Source organism: Pleuronectes platessa, chromosome 2, assembly GCF_947347685.1.
Source record: "Pleuronectes platessa chromosome 2, fPlePla1.1, whole genome shotgun sequence".
Lineage (NCBI taxonomy): Eukaryota > Metazoa > Chordata > Actinopteri > Pleuronectiformes > Pleuronectidae > Pleuronectes > Pleuronectes platessa.
This window is the reverse complement of record NC_070627.1, coordinates 1,613,537-1,639,019: the sequence shown is the minus strand read 5'-3', so window position 1 is coordinate 1,639,019 and position 25,483 is coordinate 1,613,537. Positions and strand designations below refer to the sequence as shown.

Sequence of the window (25,483 nt, the reverse complement as noted above, 5' to 3'; positions counted from 1 at the left end):
TATTTCAGTAATATTCTCACTTTATTCTGATTAAATTACTTTATTTCATTAATATTCTGACTTAATTTTGATAAATTACTTTATTTCAGTAATATTCTGATTTAAATTACTTTATTTCATTAATATCCTGACTTTATTCTCATTAAATGGAAGCGGGCCCGTGTGTGTAGCGCCCCCTCCCGCCGCTGAGTCGCACTGCAGGCTTTGTGCGCGCCGCCCCGCTTCCTCTTCTCTTCCGGGTTGCTTCTTCCTCTGGATGTGGCGGCGCAGTCTCACCGAGTGTCACCGAGTCGAGCTGAGCGGAAGAAGAGCAGCATGAACCGGGCGGGCAGCACCGGGCAGCACCGGGCAGCGGACCGGAGTCTGTTCAGCCACTGAACCGAGCGTCGGGGCGTCATGAGCGGACCTGCTGTGTCTCTGAACCCGCGGCAGTGAGTGTGTGAGCGGGCGAACCTGCTGCTAGCTGCCGCTGTTAGCATTAGCACCGCTGCTCCGTGAGTCTGAAGTTCGAGGAGGAACCAGAGGAACCCAGAGGGAACCAGGAGGAACCATGGAGAACAAGGTGCAGATGAGGAATCACCCCCGGAGGTAAAGAGCCCCAGCCCGGGATGGAGGGAGCTGCTCACTCCTCTCCTCACGTTCTTCACCTTCTTTTGTCTTTACTTCTTTGTATTTCTTCGCGTCTTAAGCTCAGTTCCCAGTGGTTCGTTCCTCTTCTCGGACTCAGTTCGAATCCCGCTCGTTACCATACATCTGCCCTGAGTCCTGAAGAGGAATAAGTACACGTTCACAGGGTTTAAACAGTTACACAACATGTAGTCAGAGTAAAGACACAAAGTCACAAAGTCAGGTGAGGACTTGTCACCATGTTTAAAACCTTCAGTAAACGGATTATAATATAGTTTATTCATATGTTTGTGAATATAACTAATGACATTTAACACTTGAATCTGTTCCACGTGTTTAAAACCTTCAGTGAACGAACAGACAGAACATGTGTAAGCAGAGCAACGAGCACCTGAGCTGAAGTGACGTTTCCTGGGGATTTCTGGTGGTTTATTATAAACACAATTTATGTAGAATAACATATTTAATAACAACTACAACTCATGTAGATGAACAACTGGAGGTTTGTGTTAAAAAGCAGCAAAGGACTTTGTAAATTAGATCTGTTGAGTCACTTTCAAATCCGCGCTGATCCAGTTTAATGCATTAACTCCATTAGTTGATCTTGTAGAAGCTGCTTTAATCTCAGATGAATCAGAGCAGATTGGCTCAGTGTGGAATCAGTTGAGTCATTCACGTGCACCAGTAGGATGTGTGGTGGGTTGTTCCACAGAGCTACTGGTTTTGTGGCAGAAGCATCGACTGATGCTTTGGTTGATAACACGGAAAAAAGGTTCAGCTCCGCCGGATGGAGTTTTCAGCTTTTCAGTTGTGTGTCACAGTTTGGCTTCTGAAGGCTTTAAGTACAATGATGTAGATACAACATCTGTGAATAGACATTAAAGAGTGGAGTGGAGTCAAATTTAAATATCCAACACGTGAACCCATCATACAAATACACACAACCACTCCATCATACCTTCTTAAATGTAATATACAAACATAGAAAATAGCAAAGTAAGCAGTATTTGTGGCTTGTTGCCCTTTTACAGCTGTTAAGTGTTGAGGAAACATTGGATTGAGGAAAGATGTGTGTGTTTGTGTGTGTGTGTGTGTCACGTTTGACAGCAGGAAGTGACTTGTTCCTTTTCTATCCACTCATCAGGAGGACGCTCGTTACACACACAGCTCCCTTGTTATCGTGTCCATTCACTCGTCCCCTGTTTCCTCATTCCACTGATGTAAGACTGGACGTTTTCACTTGATGTTCCACGTATTCAGTTTGTCCTCCGCTAAAACCTTCATGCCTCATCTGAGAGGCTCCTCAGTGACTGGATTAGCTTTTAATACATTTAGTTTCAATATTAGTTTACTTACTTTGAATGAACAGGCACAGCATTTCATATCCAGCATCACCAGCATAGAAATCTATCAGTCGATAACTTCTGTGTCGTCTTTGTCGTGTTGTGTGCTGTGTGTGCACTTTGACTGAATTTAACTTTCAGGCCTTGGTGGAGGTTTAAGCTCCAATAGTGATTTTCTACTATTCAATATGGTTGAATCAAGTCTGTTGCTGGTTCACTGGTCGTAGAAGAACAACACAATAAGCAGCAGTCGTTGTTTCTGAGTGTAGGAGGCAGATCTGTGACTGAGTTCCTTTCAAAAAATAGACGTGGAAACTTGAAAAGTAAGAAAACAAGGGCTGAGGGAAAGCATGGGGCATTTTAAATATAGCAATGTAAATATTTGGCGTGTTCTGTACTTTAAGCCGCTGCAGATATGCACGCATACATTTGCAGAAGTTCACAGAGTCTTCTTGAGAAGCAGATTATGGGCTGTTGCAGTAGGTCATGGTTTCAGTGCTGATTTAGCTGTCTCCTGTGGCCTGTGGCTTGAAGTGGAAGCACTGGACAGTTTGGCTGGTGGCCGTGCAGAGTTTAAAATCCAGCCCAGAGGGGTTAAAGAAAGAAAGTCACAGCCTCACTGACAAATCAGCTCTTTTATCAGCAGATCTACGAGAAGACTCATTACAGCTTGACCACATGGCGACATTGAGGTTTTGTACAAGTGTAGCTTCAGTGTTCCTCTGTCCGTGATCACGTCTACACAACATTTTACTTCCACACTCGCCTCTAGAAACCACATCCCGTGAAACACACAACAGCAACACCTAACCAACAGTACACATGCACATTAGACAACAATAACCGTAACGGATCAGGACATCAGCTTTAACCACGACAGGACTGTGAAGAGGTCAAGCTGGTTCAGTGACAGAAGTTCTTCTTAAGCCTGAACACATTCACTCAAAAGTCTTTGTAACACAGAACAGAAATCTGACAGTGGAGCAGTGAGGCCTCATGTCTTTGATGTTTAACTTTGATGTTTCCTCCCGTCTTCCTGTAATCGTCCCGATCGGTTTGTCTCCGGCTGCATCCAGGACATTTCTGAGTCTATTTCTGTTCCGGTCTATTTTTGTCTTTTGACTTATCAGACATCAGAGAGTTGTCTTTGCTCACGTCATGAGAGAGAGAGAGAGAAAAGGTAGAGAGCCACAGCTCACCCAAAAGAATGGTTTTAATATTCTGCCTCTGATTTTATTAGATCCACACAGTCGGATTATAGAAACTAAGAGAAAATGGCTGTTGGTGATACTGACTGATTAAATCCTTATTAATATCTGGACTGTTTCTATTCTCAGATGTGTCTTAGTGTAAACAGGGCGCGACACATAAACAGTTTTTGACGCTTTCTAAAACGTGAACAAAGTTATTAGTCACTGTTCCATCTGCGGACTCAACACTATGAGTCAAGGGGGATGTTTGAAAACCTGTTGAACGAGAACCAGGGGGATTCACTAATTAATATCACTCCGGGATATTAAAGTTCTATAAAGACATAAAATCGAATTGTTTTCTGCCTGATTCTGTAATAATGAAATTTAGTTAAAAAATAAAAGGTGATGAGGAAGTAGATTGAGATGAAACCGTTTGAGATCAGTTTTAACTAATTCAGACTTTGACAGAACGTTTGAGAGTTTTAAAGTTAGTTTTTTTTAACCTTTTTATAAAGTGATTATTTGTGGGTTTTGTGCTGTGATGTTAAATCGAAAGATGAATACGTCACCACTGGAACTCTTTGTGTCTCTTTAAATACACTGGTAGTTAGTTTCATGTGTTCTGGGACTGAGCCCCAGTGTTTTCGTCTGTCTCACACATTCTGAGCAACTGGACAGATTTGGGCTTTGATCAAACTAAAGAAACAAGCTCGGTTATTTCTCTCTTTTCATTCTTCTGACCTATCTGGACGCATCGGTACCTTCAAGTAATCATTATCTGAAGCCCTACCCTGAAATATCTACATGAAAAAGTGTCCTGCTGGCTGCCTCACGTCTGTGGTTGTGTCTCTGCAGGCAGCTGAAGAAGCTGAGCGAGGACAGTCTCACCAAGCAGCCGGAGGAAGTGTTCGATGTGCTGGAGAAGCTGGGTGAAGGGTGAGACAGAAGCACCACGCTGCCCTGACAGACGGGTTTCCACACCTCGGTCTGCGGGTCTCTGTCGTTTTGAATCAACCTTTTCTTTCCATCCTCTCTCCTCCGCTTGTTCTCTATCGCCCCCTCCATCTCTCTCTGCCCTCTCTTCCTCCTCGCTGTTGACGTGAAGCTCCTCCCCCTACCGTCAACATAAACATTGCCTCTTCATTTCCTGTGTCTCAACACACTTCCTGTTCTGAGCGGCTGATTGACACTGTGTGTGTGTGTGTGTGTGTGTGTGTGTGTGTGTGTGTGTGTGTGTGTGTGTGTGTGTGTGTGTGTGTGTGTGTGTGTGTGTGTGTGTGTGTGTGTGTGTGTGTGTGTGTGTGTGTGTGTGTGTGTGTGTGTGTGTGTGTGTGTGTGTGTGTGTGTGTCTCTGTCTGTCTGTCTGTCTGTGTCTCTCTCTCTGTCTGTGTCTCTCTCTCTCTGTCTGTCTGTCTGTGTCTCTCTCTCTCTCTGTCTGTCTGTGTGTCTCTCTGTCTCTCTCCTCAGCCACTTCTGGCGTTCAGTGTGACTAAACTACACACCAGTTGTGTGTTAAGTTGTTCACAGTGTTTTCTGTCTTTTTATTGATTCAAGCAGGTCAGATAAAAAACTGATGTGTGAAAATGAACAAAACCAAAGAGGAAATAATGACACCTGACACCAAAATGATATTCACCACACATCTTGTCGTCTATGTGAACACGTGGCTGAATATATTTGATTTGATTTGTGTTGCTTTTGTGAAATTGGGGAAAATATGATTAAAACTCAGATACTTACAGCTGCTGTCTGACAAAAACACACATTTGATCTCACAGCCACACTTTTGACCCCTGAGCAGTTTGGGTTGGTCACGTCGTCCCTCACAGGTCACACATGAAACACATGAAGCATCTGTGTCTCTGCAGGTCCTACGGCTGCGTGTTCAAAGCCAACTACAAAGAGACGGGGGAGATCGTGGCCATCAAGCAGGTTCCTGTGGAGTCGGATCTTCAGGAGATAATCAAGGAAATATCCATCATGCAGCAGTGTAACAGGTACTATTGTGAATTATAGATTTCCTTAATCTCAAATAATGCTTTAGCTGCTAAAGATTTGGGTATATATGTATTCTTTAGTTTTCAAATTATATGACTTTAGTATATGTTTGATCATGTGTGATTCCGTGTTTATCTATTTTTGTCCAGAATGAGCTGTTAATGGTTTGAACTTCAAACTGTTTGTTATCAGGTTTGTTTTTTGACACCCTCCGCTCCTCCAGACCAAAAGACTGCTGTCACAAAACTTGTGAGGGGAAACGGCAATAGTGCCAATTGTTTATGAAAGATTTAATATCACACAGTCATTTGATAATAATGATAAAAGAATCAGAGGTCTTAACTTTTCACTTTGTACAAAACTATGACTGTTGTTTCCTTTTCAGGACGGCAGCGTGTTTTTAACTAAAAACATTTCAAACAAGTTGAAATTGAAAAAAGTGACTGCAACTTTCTGTAATGTGTGTGTCTGTGTGTGTGTGTGTGTGTGTGTGTGTGTTCAGTCCACATGTAGTGCGTTACTATGGCAGCTACTTCAAGAACAGTGACCTGTGGATCGTCATGGAGTACTGTGGAGCCGGATCAGTTTCTGATATCATTAGAATACGCAACAAGACGGTAATTTAATACTCAAAGACACACACACACACACACACACACACACAGTTTACATAGTGTGTGTAATTGTTACTGCATTGCATTTTCTTGCATAAAGACACAAAGATTGTTTTGGCTGATGTCTTTTCCTTTCTGTGCACGTGTAGATAACAGAAGAAGAGATCGCCACCATCCTGCAGGCGACTCTGAAGGGGCTGGAGTATCTTCACTTCATGAGGAAGATCCACAGAGACATTAAAGCAGGAAACATCCTGCTGAACTCGGAGGGCCACGCCAAGCTGGCCGACTTCGGTGTGGCCGGACAACTCACAGTAAGACAACAAGGATCAAATAAAGAGTTGTGCCCGTGAAGTTCACCTCTCACTACAGAGAGAATATGATGGGTACACGAGAAGGTACATGAACAGAGTGCAGTGGCACAGGAGGATTGCACCAGGATGAGGTTTTCTGTTTATTAGAAAACTATTAATTACTATTTTTGGCAACTTTGTTAATGGGAAATATAAACGGGTACCCTACACCAAAGTGTTCTGTTCAATTTGACCCATTTTACTTAAAGACAGTCAAGAGCAAATCAATAGAGAATGAATTGACAATTATCTCAATCAATTCCACACATTACCCAGTGTTCACTTAGGGCTTATCCTCCAGTAGGAAGTAGGATCTCACCATTCAGGCTCAATAGCTTCTGGAAGTGGTGCAGGGTCTTTTCATCAAACTGCACATTGAGCTGTCCGGTCTCTCTCCTCAGGACACCATGGCGAAGAGGAACACGGTCATCGGCACGCCGTTCTGGATGGCTCCCGAAGTGATACAGGAGATCGGCTACAACTGCGTGGCGGACATCTGGTCTCTGGGGATCACCGCGATAGAGATGGCCGAGGGGAAGCCGCCCTATGCTGACATTCACCCAATGAGGGTGAGGGAGTGTGTCTTTTGTGTGTGTTTGTGTTTTAAAGGCGAGAGGTCAAAAGAAAGTGAATATCAGGATTAACGATTGAATGAAAAAGTGTTTAATATAATATACTTAATTATATTTCCTCCTCCAGGCCATCTTCATGATTCCCACAAACCCTCCTCCGACGTTTCGGAACCTGGATCTGTGGTCGCCGGCATTTCAAGAGTTTGTTGGACAGTGTTTGGTGAAAAACCCAGAAAACAGGGCGACGGCCACTCAGCTGTTACAGGTAACTCGATGTCACTGCTGAAGTATATGTAAGGAAATGATTGATCAGATGTGGATGAAACCTTTCACGTGACTGAACACATAATAATCCTAATTCGACTTCTCAAGAGCTTCTGGTGATAAAGGTCAACGTGTGGATTTGCTTTAAACAACAACACTGATCTTTCCGCAGCAGAGTTAATACGTCACGTTCCTGTTGTTGTGAAGGAGTCTGACCTCCTGCTGAGTCCTTCACATGAGAAACAAAAACTCCAGACACTATTTTAAAGACACTTTCCAGAGTAAGATAGATAGATAGATAGATAGATAGATTACTTTATTCATCCCCGAAGGGAAATCAAGTAAATTAGTTGATGTCTGAAGTTGAATGGCTCATATGGGAGTGATTCTATTTGCTGGTAAGGAAAATGGAAAACATGCAGGATCATCCCTCCTCTCATCAGACCTTTCTCTCCCCCCCTTCAGCATACGTTCATCAAGACGGCCAAGCCCAGCTCCATCCTCAGAGCCCTGATCACAGACGCCATGGAGATCAAACTGAAGAAACAGGAGGAGGCGGAGCAGAGAGAACTGGACGCAGAAGACGACGACAATTCGGTAAAGACACAAAGAATCATGAAACTATAATGAAGGCAGGAGAGGTTGGGGCAACTTTCCCAGATGTCAACAATCAATCCTCTTGAAAGGAGACTTGGCTTTGTGCCTGTGTTTCAGGACGAGGACGAGGTGGACCAGGGGACGATGGTGCGGGCGGGGACCGGAGACTCTGGAACCATCCGGTCCACTGGCTCATCGGGGGGTTCGCTGGGCGGCACGGCACGCACCATGATCGAACACGACGACGGGACCATGCAGTCCCAGCTGGGAACCATGGTCATCAACTCTGAGGATGAGGAGGACGAAGATGCTGGTACAATGAAAAGTAAGTTTAAAATCCACTGTGGATTTGCTTGGGCTGAGGCGTCATGATTGTCGGGGGAGGCAGACTCGAAATCTGTGGAAGTAGAAACACATCGTCCGACTTTATTCACTGATTGTGGTCTCGACAACCTGAGTCCTGATGACAGGCCAGCAGTATGAGGACTGGGTCTACTGGGAACCGAGGAGGTGCAGATGAGTCACATGTCAGAACTATGTAAGAACAAAGTTAAGAGAGAAGGGTTTGGTCTTTGATTGAGTTTCCTCCTTATTACCTGAAGAGAAACAAAGAGACAAAGATTCAATGATTCACCACAAACGTTGGAGTGCTGCTGTCAGTTTTGTTCGTCCAGTAGGGGGCAGAGTGTGACCATCAGACAGACTGAGTCCCCTGACTTACCTGTGAACCCTGTGTGTGTCCTTGGGTGTGTGTGTGTTCAGGATCTGCCTCCTTCGACTATAACAAAGCTTCAGTTTCGCTCTTTAGGTTTTCTCTTTCACTGTCAGGGAGCGTTGTGCGTTTGTGAGTTGTCAATAATCACAACATTTTCTTCATTTAATTCATTGTAGTGTTAAGTAACCTTAGATTGAACTTGCCTGGGCAGATGATAAACCAGTACATCCCCATCCTGCAGTGGGAGCATTGGGTTTGTGCTGTGGTGTCATTCAAGGAGAGATGCGATCGTGCTGTGTGTGTGTTGTGAGTGTCTTTATTTATTATCTCAGTGTGGGAGTAGTGCGCATTGGATGTATCGGAGGTTTTGGAAGGAGTCTCAATAAGAGTTGGACTCTGTTCACCGGTGCGAGTCTGTGGGTGTGTTGGGTTCTGTGTGTTTGTTTTTATACGCTAAGAATTAACCTCAGTGAGCAGCTACAGCAAACTGCCTTTGTGTGTCTGTGTGTGTGACCTCAGTGTCGTACAACGCTTTTCTAACCAACACAACTTTATTATCTCCGATTGACTTTAGCGTCCACCTGAGTGAAAGTTTGTTTTTAGCTTCTCCCACAACACAATAAAAAATCCATACGCTACACATACATCTGACAATAGAGACAATTAGCAGCTTGTTTACAGGAATACCAGAGAGTTAATCTCATAAAAGCACCAGTGTTCCCAGTCGCTCTGTGTCCTCTGCCTGTGTGCAAAGGATTCCTTGTACATGTTCTCGTTGACCTGTGGGCAGCTCAGACTCTGAGTGTGGTGGGTGTGATGCATCTGCAGTTTGTGTGTTTGTCCTTCCTGTGCACAGCTCGGTCAGATACACTGTGAGGTAGCTTTTGTGTCTCTCACCTTCCCCTCACTGTTAACACGTCTGCAGAGCTTGTGTCTGTGTCGTACTCTCACGTCACTGCACCAGGCTGTTGTGTTGCATGAGAAGATGCTTCCTACAATCCTCCTGTTGTCTATTTAAAGCACGTGTCAGCTTCCTGATCAAAGCCAGGCACTGGTTCCTCTCTTTGAGTTCTCATCACAACAAGGCTTCTGTGGAAGATTACATCATCACAACTCCTACACCACTTCTCATGAGATGTTTGCTCAAGCCAAAGAAGTGTGGCAGCGTTTACAGCAGCCGACTGGGATAAGCAGCAATCTGATGGTCACTGGGGTAATTTCCCAGCATGCATAGCGCTGCTGAAGACGTCAGAAGGACCTGGAATTTAACCACAGGGCAGCGAAGCATCAAAGTTACATTTCATCGTCATGATAGTTTGATGACATGTTAGGAATCACTGTCAAATGTATTCTAAATACATTTATCAGCTGATAATGGTTGTGGATTTTATTTCCCATGAACTTCCCTCTAGCTTGGTATTAACAGGCACATTAACACAAAATTCGGTTGTGTTGTTTATCCTGTTTGTGAAACTCTGAAAGGTCGATGTTGTACAAGAGTCAAACTCGTCCACCAGCCACAGCAATGTGAGATCAGACACGTGACCAGGATCCTTAACCTGCCCTAAGAGCAGCACGTTGAGGGGAGCAGGTCTGAAAGAGCAATAACACACACACACACACACACACACACACACACACACACACACACACACACACACACACACACATCCACTCTGTCTCCAGCCTGATGTCCTGCTATTAGGTTAGCATAGATCTCCACTGCGAGCAGTTTAAACTGCATTAACACTGGAACATTTAGAATTTATAACTGCATTAGTATCCTTGTGTCCTCCAGTTGTGTGTTTGTGAGAGTGTGTTTCGTACAAAGTTGTGTGTGTGTCCCAAACTAATTGACTTGATTGTCCAAAGCTGAAGAATCAAGACAAAGTATTGGATCAGAAATTGATCGTGTCTGAATGTTTCAAAATGATAAAAAGCCTTTTAATTTACACTGATTAGCCTCTAACCCTCAGTCACTCCAGTCTCTGTTAGAAACCTCTGTCACGCCTCTTTCCTCCGTGAACCATCACGACTCTGAGGGGCTGTTTACTTTCATTTGATTAAAAAAATGTATACATTTCCTCAGTGTTTCATTATTTTCCTCCGAAGACGCTGGGATTCATGGTCAGCACAGCAGCTCCTCACCAGGACTGCCCCAGAAGCACAGTTCAGAAATCAGAGCACAGATAAATAAGAAGATTAAGATCTTTGTGAAATGCTCCTTTGGAATTTTTGATGGGTCTCTGGTGAAGTTGCTCTGTGTCCACGGTAGCTGCTTCTTCACACATCCAGTCGCAGCCTCTGTCTTCATGCTGCTGAAAAGCAACCGAATGATTTGAAGTCTGTTCATAAGAGAACGAGAGCATCGTCTCTTTTTAGAATATCAGTTCAGACACTTATTACAGCTCAGCTCCTGAGATATTTAAAGACTTAATTTAAATATAATTTTTTTGCTTTCTCCAAGAATAAACAGAATCCAAAGCACAGACACACAAAACTTCCCCTCAAGATAAATTGCATTTAAATCCACACAATGCAGGATTTGCTCTTGGCTACAGTCTTCGAGGTGAGATGCATTCTGAGCCCCCCCCCCCGTACACAGCTGTGACAGAGAGGAAACTGGCAACCTGAGAAGCCAGAGAGCCGCCCCGGGTGTGGCAGCACGCGTTTGCACATCCACTGCACTCAACTCAGAGTGGAACATTAAAGAATATAATCTAACAAGCTAACGCAGCAAGCAAGAAACTGATGCAGTTACGTTTGAGCACGACGTGTATCAAATCTCATGGAAATGTTTGGCTGACTTGATAAGCCCTCGGTTGAGGTTTGTTTACCTGCTTCTGATGATAAACTAGTGCGTCCACAACATCACATAGAGCAAGACAAAGGAAACAGAGCGTCCAATAACAACAAAGCCACTTCAACATCTGTCCTGTGGCCTCTTCAAGCTCTCGCCAACAAGTTGAGTTTGCTCTTCATCTTCCACCTCAACTTCCTCTGTGGTTTCCTCAGTGGCTCCGTCATGACATCCAGGCTGAGATCTTGAAGCTCCCTTCAAGCTGCTGGTCTGGTTGCTGATGTGTTTACCATCAAAACGTCTCTGAAGTTTCTATTTCAAGGTATAAAAAACGACCAAGATTTGTTTTAACTCTTCTCTGTAACTCACACAAATGTGACTTTAGCAGCAGCCGACATTCGGAAGTGCGGTGGTTCAAACTTTCCATCTGCTGGTTGAAGTGCAGATGGAACCATTATGTTGACTTAAATAAATTATTTAAATCACGGCTCTCTACAGTGTTCTCTGATCCTCCGAAGCTTAAACGCTCAGTGAAGCCATTACAGCGTCTTTAGCGTCTTCCTCTGTAGAAACGTTCAACAACAAGCAGCCCAGTGAACTATATTCACACTGAGAGTCAACGCAGCAGTGCATCTTCTAAAAGCCTCTCCATAGGAGTTCTAGTTAAAATGATTTAATGCCCGTCCACCTGCTCGGCTCTCTGCACTCCATTAAAGTTTAATTTAGTTTTGGGAAGTTGCAGGAGCAGATGGCAGCGCTCTCTCTCTCTCTCTCTCTCTCTCTCTCTCTCTCTCTCTCTCTCTCTCTCTCTCTCTCTCTCTGGAGTCCACTCTGCTTCGGCCTTCACCTTGAATTCAAACGTGTGGTTCTCAGCTCGGTGTAGAGGCTGCAGCACTTGTGAGCGTGTGTGGGCAGAATAAAGCATCAGCACCACTGTGGTTGGAGACTTAAATCCCAATGAGGCCGATAACAAAGCCATGTTTATGATTTTAGTTTTCCTCTTGTTGAAGAATGTCCAACACATGATTAGTTGTCAACTGTTGTTAAAGCCCAACACACGTATACAGCCTGCAGCCAGAGGTATAGATCCAGAGAGAAAGAGAAGCAGTAATTCTGCTTTCAAAACTGTACTTATGAGAAATTGACTTCTGTAGAAACATCACTAGGATTATTTGATATTCAATTTCTGCCAACAGATCCCTTTCTCCTAAATCTTACCCACTGGAGGTTTCAACCTTCGAAAGTTTCACAAAGCTCCACCAAGATATAAAAAAACAACAACTTTTCTACTTTTTAGTTCAAAGTAAACACAAACATGTCCACTTCCTGCTGCGCTGTGAGCACTGGGAGGTGATTAGTGATCAGACTGGTCAGAGCAGAGGGAAAAACATAATGGGCCCGTCTGTGGGCGACAAACATTAACGACTGAACTCTTTTTATTTCTGTCTTTCTTTTATTTTGTTAGTTAGTTTGTTTAGTTGTTTTTTGGGGGGGGGGGGGGGGGGTCTCAGCTGATCTGAGTGGTTCTTGGTAAACGGACGGATTCTCCAAACCTTCCAGTGATAGAGCAGCTCCCAGTAACAAACCCAGAGCTCTTTCTCTCCAGTCACTAACACGGGCGTCTGTCTATCTCTGGACAGTTCGTGGAGAAGTGATGAAGGAATCTAATTGTTAAGAAAAGGTGTGTGGGTTCGGCAATGAGCTCATTAAATTAAAAACTAAACTGAACATATCTTGTAAGTGTTAATATCTACATTTTCACACACAGCCCTCTAAGACTTGAGTTCATGTCTGAAAGCATCTGCACAGAAACTGGATTAAGGCAAAGAAGCAGATGTCGCTATCGCTGCTTTGTTTGAGAATCTCCCCAAAAATGTAATTTATTTAAAATGTGTAAGATGGATGTTATGAAACGTGAAAACTTGACCAAAATCGTGTTCGGTCAGAGAGAATAAGAGCTTCTGCTGTTTGTCAGAGACCTCGTGAGTCAAAGCACTCGACTCCGATGTGTCAGGCTGAAGTTTTAAGTGAAAAATTATGTTTCTAAACTTTGCGAGATGTGTGAGCACATTTAAATTCGGTTCTCCTCCAACGCATCCTCATGTTGTAGGTTTCTGAAGAAGCTTGTTTGAGCAGATGTTGTGTTAAAGCTTCTTCCATTGAGTTACACAACAGAAAGATTAGCTGAAAGAAAGAAGGACACTTTCCACGCTCAGGAGCTGTGAAACTGTAAAGAACTTCACCGGTGAACTCCTCGTGGTTGTGTTTGGTCAATCCTCTCACTTGAGGAGATCGTGTGGACTTCTGCTGAGGTGTTTCAGGAGCTTCAGTGTTTTCTCTGCAAGAGAGAAGCTCCCTTCACCACAGACTTTGGGATTTTTAACTTAGAAGAACTTTAATATTCCCAGAAAAACCTTTATATCACACTCAAGGAAAGAAACACTGAAAAAAACTAAATATATAAACCAAATCATCTCCGTAAACTCACAACAGCTCCCAACACATGACAGAAAATATATAATTAAAACATCTACATCCAGAAGCAGAAAAAGATAAGACAGAAGAAACATGTCTCACTAGGCTGCTGGCCTCCACATGGGGTCGGAATATGAAGCTCAGCTGGAAAGAGTCTTTGAGCGGTCGGATAATTGGTCCAGTTTCAGCAGACACCAAACTGAAATCAAACACACATCAGGTCATGGATTATTTTTTTTAAACACACATACAGTGTCAATAGGCTGCAATGAAACGAGCCCACAGCCGGAGACGCTTCATGTATTCTCAGAATCTAAAGCTGACATCAGAAACCTTCAGGGTTTGAGTTGCTCAGACTTTTTTGTTTGACCAAGACCCAGAATTCTGTGTCTGTGTGTCATGTGCCTCAGGAGCCGGTGGTGCAATTTGGGTATTCAATATTAATAAAATGTCAATAAACAGGCAATCGCGAGTATTAGCGGCGCCTGGGACTCATGAACGAAAGTGATGTCCAATCACGACAACAGCACGTTCCCCCCCCAATACAGAAACACACAGTGAACTGATCCGATACCAGTGCATTTAACAAAATAACACACTTTAACAGCTTTATGCTAACGCTGTATGGAAGAGATGTTTGCCGTCTTGCGTACAGTACAAGTCGACATTTTACTTGCGGGACTTTCCAGAGTGAAATATTCAATATTTGTAAACGGTGCATCACCAGGATTCCCTTTTTTATCCTCTGCTCAAAAAACACAACTTGCCAGAAACAGTGCAACATAAAGCGCTGAGGGACAATAAGTGATTTCTGGGAAAGATATACATAAATATATATACAAAGATCGGTACATAGATTCACTTACTCTGCACTATAGAGGTATTTCTGATGCTGGTATCCAAACATCTCATTTTAGAGTTGAATCATCTCACGTTTATGTAAGTCTGACATTCTGAGGGAAGGAAAGGTCTCAGTAAGGAGAGGGACAAACTGACTACAGGACAGAAGGGTTAACATACAGGATGTCTTCAGAGTCGATGCCATTAAACACTGAGACCACTGCAGTTGATGGCAGTGACCCAACTCTTTTAGACACATTCTGTTGGCGTTTCCTTAAATAGTTCCTGTGTGGACTTGTGTGTTTTAGGGCATTCAGCTAAAGATACCAGGCTGAACCCAAAGGATGACATAAGATTCTCTGAATGAGCAGCTGCGGCTCAGCACCAGAGGCCCGAGTATCAGCTCTGCTAAATGTGGCATCATGGATGACAATTTCTCTTCCTGGTTACTCTGAGATTCAGGGATTTGTGGACAGGGACATGTCGGGTCCTAACAACAGGTTTGAGTTTGACTCCTCCAGCTGCTGGATTCTGTATTTTATTCTGAAGTGAACAAACAGAAAAGATGTTGATCATTTATAAAACGATATAGATTTGTTTGAATTTCGAGATAAGAAACATAAACCTGCCGGTTCCTCTCCGAGTCACGATCCTTATTCCACTAAATGTCCATTTATATAACCTGATTATTGGACATAAATGAATTTTAAGTGCACACATGAACTCTAATTCCCTCTTGGTATGACATCAGATTTCCCTGCATCCAGGAGACTTTACTGTCAGATTAGAACGAGACTGAAAGAAGAAAGATGCTGTTGCTCTGTAAACCTGTTCATCCTGTCCCAGTGTCCACAGTGTGTCCACATGAGACCGCCCTCAGACCTGTACATCCTGTCCCAGTGTCCACAGTGTGTCCACATGAGACCGCCCTCAGACGTGTTCATCCTGTCCCAGTGTCCACAGTGTGTCCACATGAGACCGCCCTCAGACGGGTTCATCCTGTCCCAGTGTCCACAGTGTGTCTACATGAGACCGCCCTCAGACGGGTTCAACCTGTCCCAGTGTCCACAGTGTGTCCACATGAGACCCCCCTCAGTCGTGTTCATCCTGTCCCACCGTCCACAGTGTGTCCACATGAGACCGCCCTCAGACCTGTTCATCCTGTCCCAGTGTCCACAGTGTGTCCACATGAGACCGCCCTCAGACCTGTTCATCCTGTCCCAGTGTCCACAGTGTGTCCACATGAGACCCCCCTCAGTCGTGTTCATCCTGTCCCACCGTCCACAGTGTGTCCACATGAGACCGCCCTCAGACGTGTACATCCTGTCCCAGTGTCCACAGTGTGTCCACATGAGACCGCCCTCAGACCTGTTCATCCTGTCCCAGTGTCCACAGTGTGTCCACATGAGACCGCCCTCAGACGTGTTCATCCTGTCCCAGTGTCCACAGTGTGTCCACATGAGACCGCCCTCAGTCGTGTTCATCCTGTCCCAGTGTCCACAGTGTGTCCACATGAGACCGCCCTCAGACGTGTACATCCTGTCCCAGTGTCCACAGTGTGTCCACATGAGACCGCCCTCAGACCTGTTCATCCTGTCCCAGTGTCCACAGTGTGTCCACATGAGACCGCCCTCAGACGTGTACATCCTGTCCCAGTGTCCACAGTGTGTCCACATGAGACCGCCCTCAGACGTGTTCATCCTGTGGCACTGGAAACACCACGACAGCTTATTAACACTGTGAATCAAAGGGAACTACTCTCACTGATTTGCTCCACTCACGGACCACGCTCCCCTCAACCGGCTGCATTGTTTATTTAGTGACTCTGCAGTGATCCCACAGTGTTTGTTGTGTTTTTTTGTTTCATCGCCGGTCCGAGAGAAAAAACAGTTTTTCATTGTGTTAACTTTGTGCTGCAGCTTCGAGGCACCTTCACAAATCATGTTCATGTTTGAAAACAGCTTTTGTGAAACTCTGCAGAAAATCCTTTTGACTTGTGCTCGTTTAATTTACAAAGTGAACAACCGCTGTTAATCAGTTTCGGAATTTTCATTCACAAGAACCTGTTTGTGCTCATATACATCTTAAAAACAGTCCAGTCCTTTTTGATTATTATTATTGTTATTTTTAATATTAATTAAAGCGTCATAACTGCTGAGAGAGAGAGTTTTTAACTCTTTGACTGTCATCAGAAGAAGCTCCTCATAACGCTTTGTGGATTTGAAACATTAACTGAAGCTCATTAAGACAAACTGTGCACAGATGTGTCAGTGTTCATGAGCAGGCTGTAACTCATTGATTAGCCGGATGGAAGAGGAAGCTGTCGGCCAAACAAGCTTTTAGAGTGATTGCAAAGTTCATTTCAGTTCATCGAGCGCGTTTGATTGGTTGTTGGCTGATTGGTCGACTCTCGGATGTTTAACTTCTCGTGTGTGATTAGTTCTTTACCTCATCCAGAGAAACCACGTGCAGGCCGACACCCTCCTGCCAGGTCACCAGTTGGAGCTCGTGTAGGTCCGGGCTCTGCTTCAGTGGCTTGTGTCTTTTATTTGAGTTGACACACAAGAGAATACGTTGTGTTACGGTGTGTTACAGTGTGTTACGGTGTGTTTGTGATTTAACTACCAATGTGCTCCCTGTCAATCAGCTGCGAGGAAGTAACCGTGGGTTCTGCTTCACAGGGAGAGATGAGACCATGCAGCCGGCCAAGCCGTCCTTCCTCGAGTACTTTGAGCAGAAGGAGAAAGAGGCCAACAGCCACAACGACGCAGGAGGACGAGGAGACAACAACGCAGACAACCGCAAACTGCCCGGGGAGGGAGATCTGGAAGTGGTGAGTTAGGAGAAGTGTGTGTCACAGCAGTTTATCTGTGGCCCACAAACACTGTATCTGTGTCAGGGGGACGCTGCTGCATTGGAGATAATTCCTCGTCAACAGTTCTTAAGCGTATTTTTATTATTATATTATATTATCACGTTTCAGTGTTGATGAGGTTTAAAGAAAACCAGGTCAAAAAACTATTAATAATGGAGCGTTGTGAGTTTGATGGTTGTGTGATTTCTCTCTGTGACCTCTGATCAGTGTGTTGAGTGAAAACACAGCGTCAAACCTTTCAGATCACGTTTTGTGTGTTCGCCACTTCTCACGCAAATGTTGGGATGTATACAAATCAAACTTGAAGGGACAATGTACACAAACTTTAACCCACATTTTGCAGAATCAACAAAATATTTCTTAACCCTCCATTAGTAATTTCAGCTTTTTATTTTAAGTTTGTGACTTTCGGCTGCAAAAGTTAATAGATGTTCTACATATTCTATATTTTGTGGTATAAACAGGATCATACTTAACAATCTCCAACTCGAGTTTGGGGCCGCCCGCGGGACGTCCAGTTTCAGATGGTTTAATAATTTATGTCTTTTAATAGGTATTTTTTTACAATCAGTAATTTCATTGGTATATTCCCTTCTGTTATAAATCAGGGGTTTGATGGACTCGACTGGATAAACTCACCTCTAAGTCCTGAGAGTCTTTAAGTGTCTGTCTCGCTGCAGGACGTTTAATCAGGACAAATGGCTGCTGCTGGAATTAAATATTAATTATGTGACCTTTTTAAATAGGAGGTGGTTTCTTCAGCAGAAACCACAGAGCTGCCTGCTCGGCTTCAGATGTTCAGAGCACACCAACGGTTGGGATTATTTAAACGGAACCAAAGTAGATTTCTCCACTAAAACTCATCAGCAGCGGTGAAATGTTGAATTCTTTGTCCAAAGGTGTTGTGTACCAGGGTGATGTGTGCATGTGTGTGTTCTCTGACGATGACACAGAACCACTGACTCACTCTCGATGTCCTGGATCCTGAAGAATTCAGAGACACACGTCGGTTTAGTCGGAGCATTTCATCTTGTTGTGTCACCTTCAGACTTACGTATAGATTAGTGAATATAAGCAATGTGCGTTATGATTATTGTAATTCTATAGCAACAGTGTCATGCTCATCCATCAGGTGGATCCAGGATCAAGGGACGAATCAAACTCTGCCGTGTCTAAGATCAGTAACGGTTTGATCATCGGAACTTTACAAAATACTGAAGCCATCAATCATAATTCTTTTTCATGCTCTATTTTCTCACTGCTTAACAAATGACTAAAAAGTAATTTTAAAGATTAGGCCGTCACAGTCTCATTCAACTTAATGGACAAAACGAGGGATGAGTCTTATCCAGCTCTTCACCTGGATTTAAAATAAAGAATGAATGATGAAATGAGAAATGAAAGATTTCACAGGGCTCCCATGTATCCTGGAAAACCTGGAACTGCTTTTACCACCTGTAATTGAGACACTTTATCATACACCCCGCGTCACTTGAAAAACACTTTTATTATATCGAAGCTTTTCGACCAATTTCTAGTCTTGTATTATCAGGAAAACCTCCGATGGGCAGAGACTCCAGGTGATAGCCTCTAAGAAAACACATAAAACACATCTCTGTGCCTTACTGCAACATTTAGAGTTCGTGGCACTGAGAATAAAATCACATGAGGTTTCACCAGACGACATAAATCCCACTGGAGGGGATTCATCAGTCCATTAGAATTCAAACGTGAGGATGAAACGTCTCGTTTCTTCTGGAGCCTGAAGACGTCCTGGCAGCTTGTTGACGGCGTCCTGTTAATTTTAGATCCGTCCACTTTGCTATTTTTATACTTTGCTGCTAGATGTTTTGTCAGAGAGCCACTGGGACAGGAAGCTAAAAGCAGGCTGGTTGTAGTTTACATGTGCAGACCTTTTCCTGGTTTACATTGAATCCTGTTGTCTAAGGAGACAGTTGATCCACTTTCTCCACCGGTCAGGAATCCCACTTACATCTGGCTTTGGTCTGAAATTTGAATTTCACTCCAGGGTCAAATTTCACCGTCTCTGATCAGCAATGATGGAAACAGGACATCCGGGTGAAGGGGCTCATTTCTTCTACTTTGTTTTGGCATCTTGACATTGTTGCTTCACCTTTTCTGCAGTGAACGCTTTTCTACTTTTCTACACTTTGGTGAACAAGGTTTTTATTATTAGACAGCAAGGTTTCTGACCTATGAGCATTTAGCACGTTCTTATTCACGGGTTAACCTCGGCTTAGATAACCTGCGTCTACCGGCTAAGTTTGGTTAAAGAGTGTAGTTGTACATCTAGACTTCATATCTCATCATAGGTTCATATCACAGTAGTTGTGTAGTTGAAGTCACACATTACTCATCTGAACAATATCCACCTGAAAGTGTCTCCTTTAATATGTTGAGACCCGTACCGTCTGTTTTTCATATTTCACTGCCTCCTCTTCATATTCATCATTTCACCTGCAGTTTGAGCTCGGACCATTGACCTGGTTTGACAATGCAGCACAGGACACGTGGTGTTAAAGCACAAACCTTCATTATTCACGAGGACGGCCGAAGAACCACCGATCCCCCTCATTGCTCCTCTCCCCCCTTCTCTCTATGTCTTTCTCCCCTTATCTATTTTTATTCTTCCTCTTACGGGTTTTCTTTACGTCCGTCTCTCCTCCCCCTGCTTCCTTTCTTCCACCCCTCCTCAGATTACATCTCAAGGAGGCTGCGCTCCCATCTAACCGGTCATGGTGAGGAATCAAACCTGTCAACAGTGAAGAATCAGGCTCCAGTGTCGTTGTGTCACAGATGAATTGTCGATGTGGAGGAAGTCATGTGTGTGTTTCAGAAGCTCATTGAGAAATCTCTGTGTTAAATAGATTTCAGATGAGTTGTAAGAGTGAAGTCCTTCAAGGGACCAGAGGGAACCTGCAGGTTGTTGGAGTTGTCCACTGATTCTTTATTAATATAAATCTACTGATTATTGTCATTAAAAAACAACAGGTGAAACATTCACTATTTTTCTCCCATTCAAAAGAAACTCCTTGTTTTGAGACGTCCTCTTTGTGTTGTGTTGTTGCATCAGGTTGTGTGTTTGTGTATCAGAGAGCGAGCAGCAGTTTGTCAGCTGTTCGCTCAAATGTTAAATGTTTAATGACGTTAAGTGTTTCCCTGCAGGCAGCGGGAACCAGAGTCCCACAGCGGCAACAATAACAAATGTATATTTTCAGAAGGAATATTAATACTTTCTTAGATCTTAAGTCTGTAATTGTCTGCGACTGTGTAGATGGAGCCTGTCGTTTCCTGTTTGTGTTTGTGTTGCATTCAAACACCTTCAGGTAGTTTCAGCCAGTTGAATATTCTAAATATCAGGTATCAGCCCTGGTTTGAAGGGTTTGATGTTTTGATGTGGTGGATGAATTACATGCAGAAGTTTCTCTGGAGACTTTAGCTTGGACGAGTTTTATTGATCACGAGGAAACATTTAATGATTCACAGTCTGAAGACCGAACCAGTGGGAGCTTTCAAAATGATTCTGGTCTTACTTTGACCCTGGTGTCGTCCAGCAGCTCCTCGTGGTTATCTGTCCAGTGGAGTGGGACGCCTGTGTTATTTCAGCTGCATTGATTGTGGGTAATAAAATAGCCTGAGAGAGAAGTGCTGCTGGTAAAAGCTGAGAGGGGGGGGGGGGCCCAGGGAGGAGCCGGGGCACCGGGTCCCGGCTGAGGCCCACAACACAGAGGCAGATTGAATACATGTCAATAACTGAAGCGTTTTGAAAGCTACTGAAATAGCTTCACTTACCAGACACCTGGGTGAGCGCTGCCGTGCTGGAGGTATTCTTAGCTTCTGGTAAAGATTTTCTGAAGTGTCCAGTAATGGAGCTGCTAGCGACTGATCTGTGGGACTCAAGTGATGAAATCCTCCGACTGCACAGAGGAGGAGTCTTTAAGTACAGAAGGGAACTGGCTGCATGTCACTGCACCAGCCTCTCCTCAGAATACTAGACTCTATACTCACTGAATTATTTAAGTTTAATATAACAACTGTCTGATATGGTATAAACTTTATTAATATAGCAATTACCTTTAAAAAATACTTAAACCATTGCCTTTTCCTTAAAGTTCATTAAAAGAAAGAATAAAACTGGCAAACGCTTCTCCTCCTCCTCCTCCTTTCCTCCTCCTCCTCCTCCTCCTCCTCCTTTCCTCCTCCTCCTCCTCCTCCTTCTGGGTCTGAAACTTATTTTACTCAATGAATCTCTGCTTTAATATTTCATCAGCCTCAGTCTGAAGCGCCACGTTAAAATCTTTTTTATTGGCTTTTAGAGATTATTTCTGAAAGTAAAAAGTGAATGTAGTCCCTCAGCCGTGTGAGACAGGACTCACCTGAGAAAGACACCATCGGACTGTGACTTTATAAACTTCATGCTGTTTGACCTGATGTGTGGTGTCTGTGCTCAGGTCAATACCTGGTCGGTGGAGGAGCTCCGGCTCAGACTGGCCTCCCTGGACCCTCAGATGGAGCAGGAGATCGAGGAGATCCGCCAGCGCTACCAGGCCAAGAGGCAGCCCATCATGGACGCCATCGAGGCCAAGAAACGGAGGCAGCAGAACTTCTGAGGAGCCGTCGAGCAAGTCACTGCAGCAACTGGATGTTTTTCTCTTGGTAACTGGTCGTGAAGCAGGTGGGGGGGGGGTGGTGACCCGACGGGGCGATCGTTGAACTGAGACTTGAGGACAGGAGAACTTCTGCGTCTGGTTTGAAACCCGGATCTGGTTCTTCTCCCTTTGAGACGACGGTGGAGAGATTTAAATTCATCGTCCGCTGATCTGTGAGTTTTCTTCTTGCTCGTCTGAGCTGATGGTGAAGATCCCTGAGGATCTCCAGTGTGCTCGACTTGTGACTGCAGTTTATCTGAGGTTCGCTTCTTCCTTTCCCCCGTGTCCACCTCCTCTTTGAACAAGGACCTGCTCGACGTCTGGGTTCCTGCTCTGGACTGTGGACGTCTACCAGTGGATTTTCTGCCTTCACCATTTTGAAAAACACAATACTTGAGAATCCTTGGATTGTTCCATCAGACGACTCCCGGCTTGTTTCTGTGTTCGTCAGGTTCATTGTTCTCATCTTTAAAACTTTGCTTCTGAAAAACGTATTTTCTGTATCAGGTACTTTTTTAGTTTTTTTTGTCTCTTTTGCCTTAAAACAAAATGTCATTGTTTGTATTTTCTGTTTCCACATGCAGCTGAACTGCTTCACCTTAATACAGATTGACTTTCTCTTCGGTTTATTGAAATCATCTCATCCATGTTGAGCTCAACGTCCGGAGCGTGTTGAGTTCTTTCCCATTATCGGTGCAGCTGATGGAGATTAATATGTATTCATCTCTTCGTGGATCAAACTGGATCTCAGTGTTTATCAACCTGAGATCAATCTGAACGGCCTCAAACTGGAAAACCTACAAACTGGATTTAAATCACTGGACTGGAACCCGTCCAGTCACCAGTTACAGTTCATTACAACGTTTAATGAGTGGATTGTAACACAGAATAATGTAAATAGACTTTTTAAAAGACAAAAAGATTCATAATAAGTTACTGTTATTATTCTCATACATTCATTTTCTGTTCATACAGTCGTGTGTCCACAGGAGGAGCTAAAGTTCTACTACACAGATCTACATATAATTACATTATAATTAAATTTATTACATGTTTACACACGACATGTATATTCCAGCAGATGATAACAGATCTGGATCCAGATTCGTTGGAGTGGAGACACAGTATTAAGATCGATGCTGCTTCATTTCATCCAGAACTCGATATTCAGACATGAATTTTAATTTCTCATCTTTGCATCACGCTGCAGCCTCGGTTTACTGGACGTTCGTTTATGCAGCAGAATGTTGGGAAGCGAATCAGATGATAACTCTTCCATTTGGGTTTTTGGCTCCATCATCTTTCTCCTCTTAAGTAAAAGCTCTGGGCCGACAGATTTATGGAACCGATTCAACAAAGCTTTTATTTTGTGGGTTTAATATTTTTAATCTGGCGCAGTGGACTCAGTGCTGGCGTCGACCCAGGTCTTCTCACATTCCTCAGAGCAGCTCAGACGTTTCTCATCGTCCAGCACAGAACAGAATAAAGGGAAGCTTTATATTTTTGTACGTAGGTTTAGCGGTTACACAGTCAGAGAACAGATTAGTTTTGATCACAGACGTGTGAGTCAGAGTAAAAACTTCTCAGGTCACAAACTCCTCAGGGGCGTAAAATAATGACGAGAGATTACTGTAGATGTTCCAGAGTCGTGTCTGTTAGGACTCGGCTCTGTTTGCATATCGTGTGGAGTTTGAGCAGCTGAAGGTTCGAGACACTTCTCAGCAGCTCGTCGCTTTTTAAATGAAAAAACTCCTCCGCTGGATTTTCTGTCTTTTGTGGTTTTGTGTTCCGAGCTCCAGCGAAGTATCCGGGTCAATCCAAGAGATTCAGAGAACAGGTCTTAATATCAGGAGAGTAAAGTTGAAAATGAAGAAAGGCAGATTCAAATTTGATGCTAATAAAGTAAAAATTGATATTACAGGCATTTGTTTTCTTCCTCGTGGCCTTAATACTCCGTTGTAACGAGCAAAGAACAGGGGGGGGGGTCCTGCCTAATCTTGCCATGTTTTCTGTGCACTGCTGTTTTTGAAGATCTAAACATTTAATTTTAGCTGAATTTTAAAAAGTTGTTTATTAGTTTGATTGTTTAACATTTGAAGCCCGAGCTGTTTGGTGCTGCCGGTGAACTGTAGTGAGGCATCAGACAGAAATGAGTCGTTATCACTGGAAACAGAAACAGAAGTGAAAACTGTTTTCTGCCTTTTTAATGTTTTAACTCAAAAACACGCTATTGTTGTAAATACACGTCTGAACACATGTGTTTATAAATGTTCATTTAACAGCTGCAGCAAGAAGAGTTTGAATCAGTCGAATGTTTGATCTGTGCAAAAACGTTTCTTCACTGAGACACATCTGGAACACAGCTGGTATTTGGACCTTTTGGTTCATTATTTAAAATAAGCAGTTTGTTGTGTTTCCAGGTGAAGTGTGAAATGTTCCTGTTCAGATCCACTTTGAGCTGCAGTCAGGAGTCGGAGGTTCTTTCAGGTTTGTGATGGAGCTTCTGTTCAGCCTCTTGTTTTGCTCGATCTCTGTTTCTGATATTTCTGAAGTTGATCTGCCTTAAAGAACGACGCAGTGCAGGTTTGAGTCCACTGATGTTTGTCTGCTCGGCTAATAAAGAAAACCTGAGGAAACATCAGACCGTTGTGTGTTTGTGTTTCTGTCTTCTCACGCAAAAGTTGGGTTTTTAAAAACAAACTTGACGGGGAAATTTTCGTATTTCTACACAAACTCTGACTCATGTGTACAAAGTGCTTGGAGACGGGAAAGTGGCGACGCAGACATGAGGTGATGAATTGAAGCAGATTATTGATCCAATTCATCATTTACATTAAAATCAACAGCTTAGTTTTGCTCATATCTGCTCCACACAGAGCTTTTTTTAATATATATTTTTTTAATTTATTTTTATTGAAGAAAAACACAAACATTCCTTGACAACATCACAAATTATATATGACAGCGCTAAAGACAAGAAGAAAAAGAAATGGGGCCCAGAAAGTTGAGTAATACTGATTAGTGAAAAATAATAAACAAATAAATGGACAGTTAAGACATTCCATCGTGCCACAGGATTCCCCTCAGTTAGAGAGGTATCCTGCTATAGGTAGCCCCCTCCTCACAAAAACATCAGACCTTAATTGTAATTGAGCAGTTAAAGCCTTCTCTCCATACACCTCCCTCAGCTTCTGTTTCCACTGTGCCACTGTAGGTGGCTGTGGATTCAACCATTTTATTGTCACCATTTTCCTAGCAGTCATCAAGAATATATGTAACAAGTGCTCTTGGTCTCTTGTGTACATGCCTTCAGGAGTTAGATCGAAAAGAAACTGACTTGGGGTGAATAGTTTATTTATCGCTCTTTATCTCCCTTCCAAAAAGGAAGCATCATTGGGCAATCCCAAAATATGTGTGAGTGGTCGCCACCACACAGAGCTTTTAATTAAAAAATATAAAACAACTTACAGCAAATTACATTTAGATTCCATTAAACAGCCGAGCTACAGAACCGAGTCATTAATAGGTTTTAATAATGTCTTCTCAC

The 25,483-nt window shown here is 43.4% G+C and overlaps 1 protein-coding gene across 1 annotated transcript; it reads left to right on the top strand.

Annotated features, from left to right (window-relative positions):
• The first annotated feature begins 257 nt into the window (after nucleotides 1-257).
• On the top strand, nucleotides 258-24,577 carry LOC128448046 (serine/threonine-protein kinase 4). Its single transcript, XM_053430575.1, has 11 exons — nucleotides 258-588; nucleotides 4,019-4,099; nucleotides 5,032-5,160; nucleotides 5,664-5,778; nucleotides 5,925-6,089; nucleotides 6,530-6,697; nucleotides 6,828-6,965; nucleotides 7,430-7,561; nucleotides 7,679-7,886; nucleotides 17,073-17,224; nucleotides 21,739-24,577. The coding sequence occupies exons 1-11, from the start codon at nucleotides 551-553 to the stop codon at nucleotides 21,895-21,897; spliced, it is 1,485 nt and encodes a 494-aa protein (XP_053286550.1). The 5' UTR covers nucleotides 258-550; the 3' UTR covers nucleotides 21,898-24,577.
• Nucleotides 24,578-25,483: the final 906 nt, after the last annotated feature.

Excerpts from the sequence above, each read along its gene's own strand:
- LOC128448046 (XM_053430575.1), top strand. The coding sequence starts at position 551 with ATGGAGAACAAGGTGCAGATGAGGAATCACCCCCGGAG. Across the intron at positions 5,779-5,924 it reads TTAGAATACGCAACAAGACG|ATAACAGAAGAAGAGATCGC; the intron begins GTAATTTAATAC and ends GTGCACGTGTAG. Across the intron at positions 17,225-21,738 it reads GGGAGGGAGATCTGGAAGTG|GTCAATACCTGGTCGGTGGA; the intron begins GTGAGTTAGGAG and ends GTCTGTGCTCAG.